The 20,492-nt window shown below is 37.0% G+C and overlaps 1 protein-coding gene across 1 annotated transcript in view; it reads right to left on the reverse strand.

Annotated features, from left to right (window-relative positions):
* The window catches only part of CFAP47 (cilia and flagella associated protein 47), a 261,353-nt gene that overhangs the window by 85,230 nt on the left and 155,631 nt on the right, over positions 1 to 20,492 (reverse strand). Inside the window, 1 exon segment of the mRNA XM_050976722.1 lies at positions 16,907 to 17,004. Coding sequence (XP_050832679.1) covers positions 16,907 to 17,004 — 98 coding nt within the window.

Genomic DNA, 20,492 nt, shown 5'->3' on the forward strand with positions numbered 1-20,492 from the left:
GTCTTTTTTTGAGCAACTGGATCTAATTTATTTAAGTCCATAATATGCAATTTTACTTTTATAAATGTATACACTGCACTGAACTATCAACTAATCCTCTTCTTAGCTCAACAGGGTAATTTGCAGGAAGATGGAGACATTCTACAGTTACTGTGCATAACAATTCTCTGTGTTCCATCTTCAGTAATAATCCTATTCTCACCATCAGCAGGTGTCAGTAAAAACCCTGCCTGGCCAACGTGTCTAAGAGACTGACTACAGTCCTTATTCTTTAGAATTGTTTTAAATTAAAATGCAATTTCCTTAAGAAGATGGCATTCATTCCACATTGTTTGAAGCTTTTTCAATCCATAGACCTTGAGGTGAAAGCATTTCTATTTGCTCCTGAGTTTGCCAGGCTGTGGCTACAGAAGCAAATTTTCAAGTAGAGTAAGAAAGGTATTTTTATAGCCCTTGTGAGATAATGCAGCAGAAATTCTTCCCTTTGGGGCTCCTTGTCCAAATCACAATTAATTCTTCTAGATGGACAAGTAACAAGTGCCTTCTTTCTCTGCGCTGCATCTGACAAGCAGGAATGTTGCTCACACAAGGACTGAACTTGGAATGGTGGCAATACTGCTGAAAAAACAGATCTTGGCTTCTCTCTTCCCCAGGCTCAAAATGATCAGAGCTTTCAACATCCCCATGAGTGTCTACATGTCAGGAGCAGGAGTTAGAGTCTCCTGCTGTATTCTCATTAACTCATTTCTGTTTCTTGGAACAAAAGAAACTCCAGTGAGTTGAGCAGCAGCAGCTGAGAACAGTTTCAAGGCCATGCTGAACAGAGCTCAGCCCAGTTTGGCCAAAATCCTTCCAGAAATCAGTTCTGGCTCTTGAAGTGCTTGATGCAAAGTGTCCCCAGGTCACCCCTCACCAGCCTTTTCCACACACAGCCCCAACCCAGACATGCACCTCCATGCTCTGCTGGGCCTTTCTGGCACTCATCATTCACATGGAACTCCTGACCTCCTCTGTCATTTGGGCCTGAGTCCTTCAGGCTCCCTATGCACTCCTAAGACAATGGAGAAGATCTTTGAGGAGTCAAACATATCCCTCACTGTACAATCTCCTTAAGCTCCTTTTTTTTTTTCCTTTTTTTTTCCTCTCCCTGAGATATAAATCAATTTCCACAATAATCCTCTCTTTTCCATGTAGGGTTATGAGGCTACAGAGCCATTAGCAATAGCATTGCTATTTTCTTAATACTGTTTTTTTTCCCATTTTACTTGGCTTATTTTGCCTTATAAAATATCAGCTCTCAAAAAAGCACCAACTGTTCATCAGCAGTGAAGTCTATCAGAACAGCAGATTGAACTGCTTGAAATTTAGAACTAAACACCTTAAGCAAATTATATATTTGTAAAACTTGCTTAGCGAGGAATCCATTCTTATTGCAGTACAGGAAATTAACTAGAAGGGAAAAATTTGCACAGAACATTTAATATCAGAAGCTAAAAGGGCAGTGAGTTTCAGGTTTAAATTTACATATAAATTTACATAGAAAAATCACACCAAATTGAATTTCTTTTAGCTGAAATGTGCATTAGTGCCTAAGTAATAATGCCCTGAAACAGTACAGCAACAATTTGTTTATAAGTTATTACAATAATTTTAAGTTCCCTGACTAAAAATTACAACACTTGACCTTTTAATGGGGCCTTTATATTGTACCAAGCAAACAAACTGGGAAAACAATGTTTTTCAAGAGGTGATTACAAAAATTATTTTTTTGAAATGGAAGGAAAGGAATAGACTGAAAAACAATTACATTTAATGACTGAATCGATCTATGATGTCCTCAGCTCCACCAAAAGATACCACAACCCACACCAAACTGATACTGCAATAATTTATACACATAAAGGAAAACTAATGAAGTAAATAATATGCACATATTTGGATTTACATGTAAAGATAGATAGAAAAAGCTGAGTTTTCAAAACTCACCAAAGATGAGTTGAATGCTTAATGAAGTGCTGTTTTAAGATAATTATAAGAAGTATACCTGACAAGGGGATAGAGACTGAGTCAAAGTAAAATTAACATCCCAAATTTCCACAACTGAGAAAGTAATAACTATGCTCTCATCTTAATGAGTACTTTTATGAATTTGAAATCAAGGGCACCTCTGCATCCATGGAGACTGAAGCTCAATAACTCTCCATACTCCTGAAATCCAAATCCTGAGGAAGATTTCCTTCTCAGATTCAGCAGTGTTAGAAAAAATTACCAATTAGAGCTACTTTTTGCCAATTTCTATACTGAAGATTGGCACTTCCAGTGATCAGCTCAGTTGCTTTAATCACCTCATACAGTAAGCTGGTTTATCAAAGCTCAGTTGGGTTTGACAGCCCTACTAGAAAATTTAGAAATCAATCTTTTCCATTACCAGAATCAATGGAGGAGGAGATCACAGAATCACAGAACTGTCTGGCTTGGAAGAGACTTTCAAGATTATCTCGTTTCATGGGCAGGGACACCTTCCACTAGACCAGATTGCTCAGAGTTCCATGTATCCTGACCTTGAACACTTCCAGGGATGGGGCATCCTCAGCTTCTCCAGGGAGCCTGTGCCAGGGCCTCACCACCCCTAGAAACTTTCCCTAATATCCAATCTAAATCTGCTGTCTGTCAGTTTGACTCTATTCTCCCTTGTCCTGTCACTGCATGCTCTTGTAGAAAGTTTCTCTCTGTCTTCCCTGAAGGCTCCTTTCAGGCACTGGAAGGTCACAATTAGGTCACCCTGCAGCCTTCTCTTCTCCAGGCTGAACAATCCCAATTCTCTCACCTTTTCCTCATAGGAGAGATGCTCCCTCTAATCATCCTGGAGCCATCCTCTGGGCTTTTCCCCAGAGGTCCCTGTCCTTCCTGTGCTAGGGACCCCAGAGCTGGACTCAGCCCTGCAGGTGGGCTCTCACCAGAGCAGAGCAGAGGAACAGAATCCCCTCCCTCACCTGCTGCCCACGCTGCTGTTGATGCAGCCAAGGACATTTGGCATTCTGAAACTGACTGAGTTTGACTGCAGAAAGATGGGCTGCTTCTGTTATCTGACACTGAATTAATATAACAAAGGACCAAATTAATCTTCAGAGGATTTTAGAGGAAAATCATTTACACCTACTTTGTCATCAACACTTTTGGAAAGCATGACTCAGCAAGTGACAGATTTCAATACAGCTCCTATTCATCATCTTTATGGGTCACTTTGCTGTGCAGATGCATGCACACAATATATGAGCCAATGACAGAAACCAGTCTGAATCAAATCAATAGATGTCTTTACACTCCTTGGGTGATAGGACTATTTTGTGTGATGTAAATCCAGGCTGCATCTCTCAAAAATAGATATTTCTCTTTTTTTTGAGATTGTCCTTTCTCCTTCAGAGACTGTCATATCCACAACAGCAGAACAAAATAATTAAGGTCAGTATCACTCAATTAAAATCACTAGAAAGTGCAACATTTCCAAATGAGAAATTTACTGTTCTTAGATAATAAAGTCAAGAGAGATATGAGTGACTACTGCATTTTCAAAATCAGTTATGTCTCATGGAGTTGTAAAATGCAAACTCTTCTGCAAGCATGTCATCACACTGAGATATCTGCCCCAAATCAGCCTCAAGATAGTGAAAATCAGCATTTGTGACCCTTCCTTTCAGGGAAGTTAAGGAGATGCAAAATTTAGCACACTTTCAATTTCCAAATAGCTTTTCTATATCAGGTAGACAGTTTTCAAAACATTTCTTTTTCAATTATTTCTCTCCGATCTAAATCTTGCTAAATCTTTCTCTAAACCTTTCTTTTTCAATTATTTCTCTCTGATCTAAATCTTGCTCTCAGAGATCTTTGAATGTAATTCAGGTTAAATGTTTAAGTAAATCTGTGTCTCTTATTTACCTCACAACTGCACTATTATCCCTGGACTCTACTGTGTACAGCACTTCCAGGTTTAGTTCCTGAACTAATTGCATCTGCCCATATAATGCTACAACACCACAGCACCAAGCTGTAATTATTTTCTGCTGGTCTCACTGATTTGTTTTCAAATGCTACATAAAGTCAAAGTAATGCCATTAATTCACAAATCCAATAGACTAGAACATACTTTGGAAGGCTTGGTGAGTACTGATGATTTCTGCATATTTATGAAGTCAGTAACTGAAACCACAGAATTGCTTCCAGGAATTAACTATAATCTAATTTCATTATCTATTAGTTTAATAATGGATTATTATTTAGATCCAACAGTCCTGGATTGAAAATAAGGTTAGAAATCTCTGACATGCAACTACAAACATGACAAAGTCTGTATCAGTGAAATGCTGAATATCAGCTTGCCCAGAACTGACCAGGAAAAGGCAATGACCAGCACTGCCCATGTTCCAGTGCTTCAAAGACCTACAGAAATACTTGGTGAAAATAAATGTACAACCACCTATCAGAACCCAAAGCTAGAATAGCAGCAGGACTATTACACTTTTTCCACCAACTTTAAAGACTCCTGCAAAATGTGGAAGAAAATATTCTACTATGTGCCTCTGCTCACAGCTCATGCTGCTATGAGCTGACAGTACTACTTTACTTTAAAAGTAGTAACTAACTCCAATAATATCTAATTGTAATGATTTTTTATGACCATACTAATGAGGTAATTTACATCTCAGCTACACCACCTACCACCAAGTTAATCAATCAGTGGAGGTAAAATGCTAATTAATTTGACTCTCTTAGATCTTGCGCCTACTGTGACTCTGTCATTCTGTAGGTTTAAAGATAGATTTTTAAGGAAGCATTTCTTCATAATTTAAAAGACCAATACCATAATTATCACTGGGAAAAAATATGTAGAGGTGGAGAGAATTTTAAAAGAAAGCTAAAACTGTCAGAGTTTCTCTGAAAAAAACTTCTCCTGAATTTTCTAGACGTAAAATTCCTCTGATAAAAATCTTTCTCTCCTAGATTCTAGGCATTTATTTTTTTCAAATCCAGCTTTTATTTTTGGCATATCTCTGCAGTCTCAGGAGCCAGACAGTGTTATAATACGAAGAGAACTCCTTAAATGTTCATAGTTTTTCTGAAAAAATAATTACATATAGATCAAAAGGAACAGTCTATAAGAGTTATCTCATTTTCTGTTTCTTACTATGACTTGTAAGATCAGATAAACTTTGAAAACAGCCTCATTGCTAGTTGTTGCTCCAGGAAAAGTTAACTTTTAAATCCTTGAGGTTTGCTCATAGATTACTGTCTCACATGAAACAATAAATGCTGCATTATAAAAAATTACTTCAATGCTAGAGGTGTCTGCAGTCTGTCTCACACATTCCCTTAGCAGTTCCTCTACAAAAGTAAGGCAAACTCACTATATCACAAGCAATGTTTACTAATAATAGTAACATCTATATATATGTTCTTATTGATGGTATCTGTTACTAGAACCTCTTAAAAAGCAAAAAAATAGAGCAGACTGAAGCAAGGTCTACACTTGAATTTCCCTGGGTCTGTGCAGTCTGGCTACTTGTGCTGTCCATCAGGAAGAAGCCTCTCTTTCTGTATGGGGAAGATGTTGAAAGTGTTTATTAGATAATCGTGAATCCAGGAATTATGGAGTGAGAGTATAAAGCCCTTTAAATGCTGATTTCTCCACATTTCTGTCTGCTCAGTTTTGACCACCTGGCAGATCAGTTTGTGAGGGAAAGAATTGCTACTGCAGTCACCTGAAATGCACTTTTTTATGGCATATCCACATATTTGGACATTAGCCATTATTTCATCCTTTAACTTCTTTACAGGTAAAGCTATCTCCTGAGGTTGCAGCTTCAAAACATGGATAAGTATCAATGAGGTACTTTTCAATTGTTACATTCATCCTACAGTCACATTCTGCTGTGTAGGGCTCACACAGAACAGATCTGCTGCATTCATCTTTCTGGACTGCCATAACCAAGAAGATTTGAAGGTTGGAATCAGTAATGGGAATACCCTGGCTCTGCTCAGATCTGCATGTAAACAGCAACACTGTGCCAGTGACCTCTTAAAAGCACCACAAAGGGCTCAGAAGCAGTGTGTGAGTGGTCTGGGAGCCTTCACAAACACCAGCAGCAGCACAAGTGTCAACTCACAAGAACAAATCCTGTGGGAAGTGTGGGTGGGCAACACGTTTCAGAGATGCATTACCAAATTTGGGGTACTCATGTGGTTCTAAAGGACTTGAGAAAGAAAAAAAAAGCCAAGCAGGTTTGGCAAAGTCAAAACTATTGTCTCCACACTTATGAGAAAACCAAACTCAACCCCTTGCAGGCTTTGGTTTTATTAAAGCAGAAACTAATAATTGACTGTTCAAAACAGACCTTCCCCCTGGCTTATTTCCTGCTGCACAGATCCTGCTTGGAGCTCACATATTAGATATTTCCTCTCCAGACAGAAAATACTACTTTTCAAGTACATGGATGGACTAAAAAGTCTCTTGACACAGTGAACCAGTGATGAACACTTAGAATTTTCTCCATGAAATAGACAACTGCTAATGAGTAAGTGCTTAAAGCAACAACGAACAGCCTTTTAGATACTTTGCATCAAAATTTAAGAATCACCTTCTGTCTTGATCTCTTCATTCAACCTGAATAAAGCCATTAGAATATTTGCAAGGCAAAGTAACTATTGCAGTTCATTTTTCTAAAATATTTGAAATAATGAATTTATCAACCTAAGTTACACCTCTGTAATACTGTTGCAATTAAGGAAATAAAAATAAACAGCAAAGAAAAATACAGTAAAAAAAATTTATTTATAAATTCTTACAATATTTAAATGGTTCAAGATACTAATAATTATCAATTGATAAAATTGATAAAACTAAAATTATGAATGTGTTTTCTCTGCATTTAGAACTAAAAATATGTGCCAATGTTTAAGTGACTCAAAATAACTGAAACTGTTATTTAATTAATGAATAATGAACATTAAATAAATTTTAATTTGACTCAAAACTTCCTGCTTTCACAGATGGTTCCTTTGAACAGTTAAAATTCTTTAGAAATTATCCTTTCTAAATGCCAGAGAAATATATAAATTATTACTGAGTAAATATTCAGATGTAAATTGCCTCCTTCCATGTAAAATGAGTAGTGTTAATTTTTACTCCCCATTTCTCTCAAACAGCTTTCCCCAGAATTTTTTCAGTAGAAATATTTGCTGCAGGGAATCAATTTTATGGCCTTCAGGTTAGTTAGTTTTATACAAATAGGTCTACAGATTCAACTGAGCTAGTCTCTATGATCACTGAGACTTTAGCTTTTTTTTAGTCTTCTAAGATTTCAGTTAGAATGATTTTCATCTCCTTTTACACCAGGAATTCAAATCAAGCAGCAAATTCATTTTTACAAGTCTGGAGAAAAGTCTTCAGACAGTAACAGACACTGGGCTCTCCATCCTACTGAGGTTGATGACTTGAGCAAGTGTCAGAGATTATCACATTTGCACAGTCACTTCTTATGCTGATTTAAATAGAAGAGGAAAAAATCTCAATTACTTTTTCAGTAGGCCAAACCACCTAAAATAGATAGGGCTGTAGCCTAAAGTCAAAACATCCAATAAAACTGTATAACTTAAGCCAAGTCATTCCTGAGTAAATGGCATTTTTCAAACTACAACACAGCACCTGTTTTAAAATCAAATCCCTACTCAACTAGCTTGATGCACCTACTTGAAGTTCCTGATTCAGATGTTATGAATATTTGTATGTGTGCATTAAATTATTGCTCATTGCAATGATCTCATTTAATTATCACTGTCTGTTTCAGAAGCTGTGCATGCTGTCCATAGAAATCCAGCAGAAAATAATAACTATCTGCTTTAACATGCAGAAAAGAATTTGTTAAAATGTTATTTGATTTGAATAAAAACATTATTTTATATATTTGCTAGTATAAAATTTTACTTGACTTTCACTCCAGAATTTTTAAATAGTATTCTGATCATGGGAACACAGCAATACTGTTTTAGAGAAGCAGAGATATTGGTACATTTTTTTGGGAGCAGTTACCCCTGCCAAAACACTCTTAAAGACAGAGCTTTTAGTTATTCAGATGGACAACCTTCATAGGAATTGAATTAATAATAAAAATCCCTTCCTCCTATTCCTTTATCTCACACAAGGAAAACAGAGATTTCTCACAAGTCACATTAATCACTGGTGGGGGTGAACAGTGTAGTAGCACCAGTTTTCTTTGGCAGCTCTGAAAAAGGGCAGGACAGGTTTAAAGGTTAGACTTCTGCAGGAAAAATCACAGAAGGTCACTTTTAAGAGCCTCCAAACATAACTGGAAAATTTACACTTAGCTACATCTTTTGGACAAATTCTCACTGTTCTCTTTCATGTTCCTCTCACTTTTATTTATTAAAAATAAAAAAAAATTATAAATAAACCCATCAAAAAGTAAATCCAAAAAGAAATATAAAAAAAAAAACCCACACCCAGCTCTAAGAGTGTACATACAACCATGTTTTGTCTTGAGCCAAAAACCTAGCATAAGTTCCTAGCCTTGACAGAATGACAGGGAACAGAGTTCAAACATTACATTTTCCTTTCAATAATGTTACTTTACTACCTAGTTCAATCTGCACTCCAGGCCATCAGTGAGCAAATTTTTCTTAAAAAGAACTTTTTCCATGGACTTGCTGTGTGTAATGGTTGAGAAAAAAACCCCTCTTGTTTTGATTGCTAAGCCCCAGGGGAGCAACAGCAGTTGTGGACGAAGGGAATTGGTAGTTTCTCTATTCAGGGCCATTCTCTTCCTTCACATAACAGTTATTTTTCATAGATATGACCACTTGCCCAGATGAAACATCCCCTCTAATTATTTGGTTTAGATCTAACCCCACATTTTGGTTCCATGCAGTTAGGGACAGCTCAGATGTCATTTTGTGATCTGCTTTAGCTCCCTGCTCTTATCTCAGAGAACTGATTATTCATCTGTAGGGACAAGAGGAGGGGGTTGGCAGCTGCTAAATATTTATCAAAAAAAATCACTCACATTTTTCTACTTCTAATAATTTTCCTTTCTTTTTATTTATTTTTTTAATGAGCTATACAAATATGCTGTGGTCTGAATTATTGGCCTAACTGCTTTTAGTTAGAGTGATTAATAATTACTACCTTCTCAAATTTGTTTTCCCTCCCACTAACCATGTTGCCATGGCTCTTTTTATACTACCAACTGTCATGAAAGCATATGATAGAAATTAAAAAATCTTCAGGCATTATTCATAACTTCAAGTTACTCAATTTCTGAGAACATGATCCAAGTTTCAGCCATATATGACAATATTCAGACTACAGTTTTGCTTAGGATTTATGAAAAATTAATATACCACAGCTACCAGTGTGTTACTGTCTTCAACTTCCAAGTCACATAATTACAAAACATTCTTAATTGTACAGTTTTTACTTTTAATAAATAATGAAAAACATAATAAGTGAGACACTGACACATAATTTAGATTCTAAGTTGGTTTTGCTCTAACACCAGTGACACTTGTAACAACATCTCTGCATTATACCTGTGAATTGACTTAGTGCAGTTACCACCAAATACAAACTCCTGCTAGAATAACCACAGTGCAGTGGTTTTTGACAGGATGGGTTACAAGATTTGGGTGCTGTGATCTGTCCATATCAGCTGGCAGTGAGACACAGAAGGAGGGGACAGAGCAGAGCAGTGTGAGGACTCAGCCTCCACATTCTGTAATGCCATCAATGTTTGTCTTATCAATGGTTGTAATGCTCCCATGAAGTTAAACATCCATCAGTGGTTGCAGAACATTAGATGAGCATGTGGAAGATATTCTCCAGTTAAATTACATCCAAAAGAAGTGGATTTCATCCACTCCAGGACTGCTGTGTGATACAGATACTACAGAAGGAGTGGTAAGTGGGGGCAATCAGGAGAGACGGCCTAAAAACACAGTATTTCTGTGTACTGAGAGTTTAATACCAATGCATATTTCTGGTGAGTTCCCTTCAAGTAACTAAAGAGAAAAAGGAAAGATGCTGGAAAGAGGCATGGCCTGGGGAAAATTAACACATATTTTCTGAGATTTCTTACTGTTGTGCCTCTCTGTAAAACAACTATAAGTTTAAAACAGAATGCTATCTCCCACTGATGGGTTTTACTTCTGCAGTCCCCAAAGCATGATTCCCAGGTTCTAAAGATCTGCCAAGGCTTTTGTGGTGAAGAAACACACCACAGAGTTGGCAAGGGCGATGCTTCTGATCTACAACTTACAAATCCATTAGAAGGCAAATTTATTTCTGTATGAGAAGAGTTTGAGGAGTATCACAGAATTGTTTGGGTTGGACAAAACATTAAAGAGAATCTCATTCCAAACCCCCTGCCATGGGCAAGGACACCTTCCACCAGACCAGGTTGCTCAAAACCCCATCCAGCCTGGCCTTGGACACTTCCACAGATGGGGCAGTCACAGCTTCTCTGGGGGGCAACCTGTGCCAGGGCCTCACCATCCTTACAGGAAAGAATCTTTTCCTTACATCTGATCTAAACCTGCTCTCTCAGTTTGCAGTCATTACCCCTTGACTAACCACTACCTGCCCTTGCCATAAGTCCCTCTCCAGCTCTCTTGTATCTCCCTTCAGGAACAGTAAGGCTGCTCGAGCTCCAACTCTCTCTGTCCTCACAGGGGAGATGCTCCAGCCCTTGGATCATCTTCATGGCCTTCTGTGGACTCTTTCCAACACATTCATCTCCTTCCTATTTTGGGGACACAAGAGCTGGTCCCAGCACTGCAGGTGGGGCCTCATCAGAGCAGAGCAGCTGAATTCCCTCCCTCACCTGCTCTTGATGCTGCCAGGACATGTTTGGCTTTGTGGGCTGCAAATGCTCACAGCTGCTCTTCTCCTCAGAGCTGCTCTCAGTCCATGATCTGCCCAGCCTGTATTTGTGCTTGGGAGTGCCCTGAGCCCAGGGCAGGACCTTACTCTTGGCCTTTTGAACTTGATGAGGTTTGTGCAGGCAATTCTTGGAATTCATCATGAGTTGGAAAAGCTGTCAGCTACTAATGAACAACAGTCTGATCCAGCTTGTGCTATCTGGATGTCACTAACGGAGTAAAACCCACAGAACTACTCAAATATACTTCTGGATTTTTTAAAAGTAAAATGTACATTTGAAAGTATTCTTCTGCATCCTATATCCTTGTAAGATTGCAATCTTACAAGTTTCTTCCTTTGCTTTTGTGATTTATTAGACTGCCACAGGCTGGTCTAGACAAGACAAAATTAAATAAAAATACGCTAATATTTTCATAAGAGAAAAATGAATAAATTCCTGAGCAGACTGTGATCACAGAGCATACTTTCTCCCTTTTTCCCTGAACTACTTTTCAGCTGATCTCTTTTAATAGAGTTGATGATCTTTGTCAGGGTGAAATGAAACCTGAAATTTGCATTGGTGGAAAGAAAGCCAAAGCTGACAAGTCTCCAACATCACTCTCCCTCACATCATGCAGTTCAAAACAGAATGATTTTCTAAGGTGATAGAATAGAAATGACACCTCACAAATCTGAAATTTCCTTACTGGAATTAATTCCAGGACAGTGCTATGGAAATGTTTCTACTTGTAGCAAAACTAATGGAGTATTTAATGACTTAGGGGAAATGTTCTCTACAGGACAGCAGTTCCAATTGCCCAAACTGATTCTCCAGGTGAACTGAAAGACCAAGGACACCAAAAAAAGACAAATATTCTTAGAATTTAGATTGGTTTCTTTCATTATGACAGCTAGCAAAAAAAGGAGGTTGAATCTGGGCAATTGAAGTTGTAAGGTAAAGTTGGAGGTGCTCATTATAAGCAGCACTAGAACTGACTGGGTTATTTCAGTATTACCAACACTTGATAATATTCCTCCTCTGAAATACAGGTTTATCCCTGTCACACTCAAAAGGGTTCCCCTGTTTACTAAGCTTTAGCAATCCTTCCCAGCTGGAATGCATCCTTACAACCTTTCCAGGCTTCACTAATTATCTATTTTCTCTTAATACACATGGAACTTAGAAAGTAAACCTGCAGCTGGATACTCTCCCTCCATTTCAGTAGGGTTATTCTTATTTCTGCAATGGTTGAGCACTGGATTTCAGAGCATTCAGGGCTTGGTTTAAGAAAAAATATCTAGATCAAAAGGGTATAGGCTTTAAAAAATCATTCATTTAAAATGAAAATCAGTCTGTCCAAGTTGGAAAAACAACCCCAGCCAAACATGAAAACACCCAACCTTCCCCCCTTTAATCAAAAAAACAAAACACCACTACCAAACAAAACCAAAAAACCACAACAACAAAAACAAAACAAAAACACAAACCCAAAAACCTGGGGAAGAAAATGAGAAATAAATCTGTCTTCAAGAAGTTTAACTGAACACTGAAAAAACTGACTGTCATATACTCCTTACTTGGAAATGGAAGCATGTGGAATCATCACAAAGAGAGGTAAAATCATTTTATTCTGCTATTTGCAAAGTAATGGCACCAAGCATTCATCCAACACAGGAGATGTTGGATGTACCATGAGTACTAATGACCAGGAAGAAAAAGTGAGAAGATAGAGAAACTGCTTCTCTATCCCAAACCTTCTGAACATAAAAATATGAAACAGTACTAGCATTATTAAAAGCCAAGTTTGTGGCATTTTTTTCCTTTTTTACTAGACTTTTCTACACACAGAAAGTGAGATTACAATATTTTTCTTATTCAAATGCTGTATTGACCTTTAAAACATTATATTGTTCTCATGGTGGGCATTCTATTGACCACTTGCACCAAAACAATTAATTCTTATTCAGTTTAGAGACAGATGTGCCTCAAACTGGGGGAACTACCCTGCTTCTGTGTAAAAATTAGGAAGAAACTATTACATTTTAATTTAAAATCCATTTCACAGGATCATAGGATAAGCTGAGCTGGAAGGGAACATCGAGTTCAACTCCTGGCCCTGCACAGGACACCCCAGAGGTCACCCCATGTGCCTGAGAGCATTGCCCAAACATTTCTTGAGCTCTGCCAGGCTGGTGCTGTGAGCACTGCCCTGGGGAGCCTGTGCCAGTGCCCAACCAGAAGCCCACACTGTCTCCTGAGAAGTAAGGACTGCAATAGGATTTGACTCTAAATTTCCAGTTAGATAACTTCTCCTATTCAAATAAGGGTATTTCTTTTACTGATATACAGTAGTTAAAATAATTGAAATTAGACTAGAGCTTAAAATTAATGACTTTTTCAATATGGCTTATGGCTGTCAATTTTGACTTATTTAATATTTTTATTTCCAAAACCACCTTAATCATAATCTGGGTAATAGCAAAGTACAAGCTTAAATGATTTCAGCTATAACAGGTCAAAATAAATTAAAAAAAAACTTGGGCAGCATAAAATTGGGCTTGATTCATTTAACTAATCAATCACCACTTTGAATTTTAGGTTGAGAGAAAAAACACATCCAGAAACAATATGCAGTCAGATGGGTCTCACAATGTAGAAATGCAAACTTAAAATTTTTCTTTAAAAAACTTGAGTCAAGCCAAATTATCTCGAAGACTTTCAGACACATATCTGCAGATAGGCTTTGATATTGAAATTTTTCACCTTAAGGATGTCAAGACACGGAAATAACAAAGCAAACTAAAGGTAAATGTAACTGGAAAATCCTGTGTTCTTCCAATTCAAGATCACTAATCTAATCAAAATTAAGCATTATGCAAAAGATAGATGAAAGCACATGCAATAACACCACAGAAAATTCTGTGCAAATTAAACTAGGATGGCAACACAATGGATGAGTTTGGGGTGGGGGCAGTACAGACCTAAATTTTAGGTAGGAATTTCTTTTTAGCTGATTTTATGTACTGAAAACAGAAGAGAGAAACTCTATGCTGACACCAAGATGTGAGCTACAGACAATTACATGGTGCTGCCACAGAATTTCTTGTTTCTTCAGAATTCTCTGTATTTTTCAACAGAGGAGCAGTATCAGCTGCTGGTCAGTGCCTCAGGCCATCCATCAGGGTCAGAACATTCACAGAGCCAGAAACTTGGCCTCAATCCTGACACCTCTCACCTCCCCTTTCCATGTGCTGGGAGCTGTCACTCTGCCACAGGCATTGCATTTCAGACAGACACCCATGGATGAAGTGCACAAGGCTGAGTCAACCCAAACACAAAACTGGAATCTGCAAGCAAATATATTCATCAACTATAACAGGACATGTGCCAAGATGATGCCACACTGGCCACTGTTCCTGGGGTGCCTCCCAGCCCTCAGCTCCCTGGGCCCTCCCTCGCTGCCTGCAGGCTGCTGGTCACTGTGGCCACCACCAAGAACAGGAAAATGCCACACCTGGCTCATTTAACATCTCCATCCTGCCAACTTCACCTCTGCTGTAACCAATTTTGGATGTTTCAGAAGTCTGATCACTTGTGTAAGACAGAATAGTACTTTTGACATGATGAGGATAAATTTGTATTGCATTTGATGATGAGATTCAGCTGTAACTACCATACAAAAACAGTGTTTTTAGTATTTTAAATTAAATGTTGCTAATTCTCTTCCTTCCAAGGGCCAGGAAGGAAGAAGACTCTAAGGTCAAAAAGAGATCAATGTATTCATTATATCTGACTCACTGATGTAGTAGATGTACCAGGTGTCTATGCTTTTTAAATATTTATCAGATTTTGAAGCAATTTCAAGTTCTCACCTTCAGAAGACTCTGTCTATGGTTTTCACCAGTAAGACCTTCCAATGTTTTATTGTTTTCATTACTGGGACATTCCGTGCAAGATTAAATAAATTTCAGATGTAAATTTTTGGCCATTAGCTCTTGATGCATGTTGGTCAGCAAAACTGAGACATCATCACTAAATATTCTTTAGCAAATGATCACATTTCTTCTCCATTTTTTCTTTGGCAAACTAAGCTGATAGAGCTATTTAACATTCATATGACAAGGCTTGCTTTTCCAGTCCCCCATGCTTCTAGGAGATTTCTTTGATTTTCTTCCAGTATTTCAAAACCATTTTTAACCTTCAAGAACCAGATGTGTGCACAGTCTAATAGCAGTACCACCAGCATGATTTGCTTTCTGGTCATGTCTGACCATTCTTCAGCAGTCAAGGACTGCACTGGTTCTCTTTCCTGGTGTCACACTGACAGTTCTACTGAGACATTAGCTAGGATAATCCCATTCCCTGACATAAGAGACAGAAAGCTCCCACACTCCAAAATTAAGTGCCTGGCATGTAACCAGGAAATTCAGCAATCACAATTCCATTACACTAACCATATGTTTTTATTTGCTAGTCAGAATTATTCATCTACCAAAGTCATCAATAAGAAAAAAATTTATTACATTTTCCACAGAGATCTGAAGAAGAGACATAGCTACTTCTTTACCTCCTTCACCTTCCTTTAAAGGAATTATCCAAATTTTAAGGCAAATCATTTCAGTGCCCTGAACATTGCAGAAGTATTTTGTACTTTAATGTGTTTTTTTCAAGCTTTCACATTGAATTTGATTAAAATTTATAGGAAGAGTTCAAATGCACCTTGAGAATTTCTCATACAATAGGAGTCAATAGTGTACTTCAAATCTAGCTTTCCCTTTTACCACTTCAGAGAATTTTCAGATCAGAAAATGATACAAGACAATGCATGATCCTGTGGGACAAAAACCTACACTGCTCTTTTCAAGGTCTCAAATCACAAACTCTTTTAGTTCAGCTTTAATGTTCCTCACTAGCAGAAGACACCTCCCAGCATACTCATCCAACACCAAGACTTTGAAACTATCATTATCTGTTTCTCTTCCCTACAGAAGTTCACAGTCAGGACACTGAACTTCAAGGGAGAAAAGCAAACCTGAAGTCATACATTGACAATTATATTTAAATATTTTAAGATGTGCTTACTGGTTTGGATTTTTACCCCCCCTTTGAACACATGTAAAATCAACTGAGGAGACTTTCCTCCCTTCCCAGTATCTGTGACTGGAAGATGTATTCCCCCAGCACCTCCATCACATCTTTTTATTTGCAAAAATGTTCCTGCAGAAAAAAAACACGCCAGTAATCTCTACTCATACAACCTGTTACCAGCACCTGTTATTACAAGGCATGCAGAAAGCAGGAGGTCTAGACAATATAGCAAAAATCCATTTACAGAAGATAGGAAAAATATTAGCTCTGAAAACAAACACCTTACAAATGATAATTCAAAGACAAATAAAATTACAAATCAGTGGGAAACAAAACACTATTTATTAAGCAAACATAATAAAAAGTATTTTATCTTTACATAGTTAAGTGACTTAAAGCATACTTAATATGATGCAGTTGTTCTTCTAATATGACTACTATAATTTAATTTTTTTTAAGAGTGGCAGTATGTATTTATTTAGTAAAACAAACATGATTGAATATATCCCAATAATTAAAGAAACTTAAATGACAATAATAATTTGGCATGCATAAACAAGTAGAGTACCAAAAGAGACAAATTCTTTTGGGTACAACAGATACACTGAAATTTTTTTAGAATTCAGGCTTATTTGAGATCCAAAGAATAAATAAGAGTGTAATTTTTCCAACAGGATAAAGAATATACTTTTATTCAAGCATTTATTTTAGTTCATATCACTGAGCTTAAATGAGATCTTAATAAGTATTGAATTTTATTACTCAAAAAATGGTTGTGTGGTCACTTAATAAAATTGATTAATCTTCTGTGATAGCAGCCAGAACAACAATAAAAATTAAATTCTTCTTCTAATGCAGTAGAACAAAATTAGACACTTGGAGTATCTTACCAGAGCTTTGCAGTCCACATCTATTGTTCTTTCTGCTGCTGCAGGTCTGCTGAAAATCTTCAAGGAGAACCACACTTTGCAATTTGTAGAACTTTCTCCTGGGTTAGAAAAACAAAAATGCCTTACAAATTATCCTGTGAGGTGATCAATCCTAGCAGCCTTCAAATCAATGACAACTTTGAACTTTTAGCAGAAATGCCAGTCACTCTTCATTCTGAGACAAAGCAAATCCTGAACTGATTTAATCAGTGTCAACACACTGTATTATCTAATCCCTTCTTGTCAGGATTCAAAGTAGTAACAAAATTAATTTATACAAAAAATGGAATGGAAATAGCACTTTGGCAAATTGGATTCCTAGACTACCACCTTGTCTCTGGGTTTTAAATATCATTGATTTGTAACTGAAACTTCAGAGCAAACTGACAGTACTTTTGTAATTTCATATCAGGAAATCAAAATTAGCTCCTCTCACACAATAATTTTCACATCTAGCATTTTCCTGGTTTTAGAACACAGTCGTGAATGTTAATAAAATTATCTCATCAATCTTGCTCAGATAGATGAAACAAATAAAGCCTGAAATCTCTACCATAAGGCCTGATTTCACAGCACAAATATTTCATGTAGTAGGATTTTTTCATATATAAAGAGCTTTTCAGCATCTTTTAATAATGCCAACCCAAGAACTACTTGCACTATTCCTCTTTGTCAGTATATTGTATGAGATAAAAATAGCCTTAATCTTCCTACTCACACTTTCCTGAATTATACACTAGAGATCTCCATTAGCACTCCTGTTTTATCACAGCGTTAGCCTTGGGAGCTCCCACTGGTTTTCTCTTCTGCTGTGACCCCAGCTCATCTGAGTCACCATTTTCCTTGTTACAGTTCCCTATTCCATATATATGACTTTATTTCCAAACCCTGTTTCCAATAAAACAGTTTCTGACAGGATTTATTAGCATTATTTCCTCACAATTTCCACCAAGTACATTCTGTATTTACTTACCCATTTTCTTTGGGCTAATTTGATATGCACACAATTTACAGGGTTTAAAAACCAGAATTCCAGGCTTAACCTGTCTGGACTAGCCTCAGTGTCTTACAATCTATAAAAATTAGCACCATTGAGCTAAAGAGATCCTCTGAATGTCCATTAAAGGATTGTGGCATGTACAGGACCCTGAGTTTAATCAATTACAAAAGGTAAAAAAAGCCAATACAGAGAAGAGAGGTAACTTGTGCAAAAAGGGAGGATCACCTTACAGAAAAAGGTGAACAGAACATACAGAACATACTGCCTTGGAAACTGAAATAAAAGTTCTTAATTAAAAGACCAAAAGAAAATTAAAGAGTACCCATAGCTTGGGACATCACATTCTTCAAGAATGCAGCCAAACTGTAAGAAAAGCTCTGAAATTCAGGTAGGAAACAAAAACTAAAGCATGAACAGCCAAGTTCCATTCACCAAGGATATGTGATTAAACTGCAGGACAAAGGGATTTATTAAAGTAAAGTAACACATTCACAAATGAATGTCTGTACAGTTAAGGAAAAAAGAAAAGAGTATAAGCTGCTATGTAAGTAAAAAATTAACAATGCTGCCACGTTCTCCTCACACCTCCAAGAACACTCATACAAAAAAAACCTCCACCCTCACATGATAACTTGCTGAGGATTTAAAAAAGCAGTAGCACAACCTTTTCAAACACATCTGGAGCCTGACAATCTCAGAAGGGCTGATAGATGATCAGGGTGGAAAAGGAATGCTCAAGGAAGATAAGGCTGCAGCACAAAATCTAAATTAATTCTTTGCAGTAGTGCTCATTTCAGTGGAGTTCAGGGATTTTCTAAACTCTAGAGCTTGTTTGGAGGGGAATGGTCAGAGAGACTCTTCCAAATTGAGGTTTCAGCAGAAAGGTTTCCAAGCAGACTGATAAAAAAGAAAGTAGCAAATCACCTTTGCAAGAGAGTGTCTGCCCAAAAATTGTGGTTTAATGAAAGATGTCCCTGTCCATGGCAGGGGGGCTGGAAATAGACAACCTTTAAGGTCCCTTCTAACCCAAACCACTCTGAAAGTCTGTGAATTCAAAAAGATCTCACGTATTAAATTGTGGTGGTGCAAACCAGCATGTGACCTCTTGCTTAAGTCAGCTTGGGATATGAAGAAATGAACAGGCAGAGAATATGTTGCCAATTTTTAGACAGGTCTCCTGCATGAATTCTGAAATACAGATGTGAGTCTGTTTATATATTCCAAAGAAAATTATTAAGCATCACAATAAGGGAGGGAAGCCACAACGTACAAACCAATTTGAATTCTTTGACAAAATCAGCAGCTGTGTGAATAAGGGAAATGTGGTTTACACAGTACCCTGAATTGTCAGTACAATATTAGACCTTCCAGCAATTCCTATATACTGCAACCAAGTTATTTTTCCATGTACACTTAGAGTCTTCATTTTCTCTCTGACCACACATTTCTCCTTGGCATTCATAACTTTCCTGAACCACATTTCTGTTCTTCATAACTGCAGTAATATAAAACTTATTGTCTACTTCCCTTCTCTCTTCCTTCAATATACAAAGTCATTTATTCTGTTCAATTTGTTAAAAAAATACTCTAAAATTTCTGACCTTTTTCAAAAGCAAAGCTTACAGGTCAAGTTGCTTCCCTTTTAGTTTTGACTTCAAGTATTTTGAGCTATTAAAACCTTTTTCTATGTTAGAAATTCTTGATTTCTTTTTTCTATTCTTTATGCATTTGAATGCCTAGATTCATTTATCTTTATATTTTTTTCTCACTTTTGAAAAATCAAATATTTTTTTCTGGAGACCCTAAATAAACTTCAGTACTTACAAATTACCTTTCTGGGGAAGAGCTATCATGTTTGGGAGGGAATACCTTGTATGAATTTTTCAATGATATTAGATGCAAGTAGGTATTTTCAATGATAATATTATTTACATAACACTGGGCATTTCCCCAAAAATTTTAAAATACTTTCATGGAAACATTAAAGTATTCTTAATGTATGGTATGAACCTGACAATTCTCTGCTGAAGGAGCATATTTTTATTTTTACAGCTGAATCTTTGACTGAAAATTTCTGCAATTTCTGCTTAGTATTAAGCCTTGAAGTTGTATGAACTTTGATGTTTTGTCAACTTTCACTCGGTGAAAACAAAGCTGACTTGTTGTTTGCTGCCCACTTGCATTGTTAAAAACATAAAACACAGGTCTTTATCCTCACTTAGCTGAAAACCTGATACCAAATTGTGACTTTAAAGGTGAGTCCCTGCTCATGTCCTTACCCATATAATCTATTTGAACAGGTTACATCAAGACCAATTTATTGCAAGTATCCTCATCCCCAAGTAATTATTGACTAATTTTGCTCCAAATTTATTCTCTTCCTAAGCCAATCCACAAGTCAGAAATTAGTTCTTACTCTCAAGAAAAGTCAGAAGTCACTTCCAAAGATATAAAGCTTAAGGTTCCTGGAATAAATAAAATACTATAAACAGATCAAAATAACAGCAAATGCTTTTGGAATTTCCTTTAGTTCTATCTCAGCATTCA

The sequence above is a fragment of the Serinus canaria genome, chromosome 1 (assembly GCF_022539315.1).
Source record: "Serinus canaria isolate serCan28SL12 chromosome 1, serCan2020, whole genome shotgun sequence".
Classification (NCBI taxonomy): Eukaryota; Metazoa; Chordata; class Aves; order Passeriformes; family Fringillidae; genus Serinus; species Serinus canaria.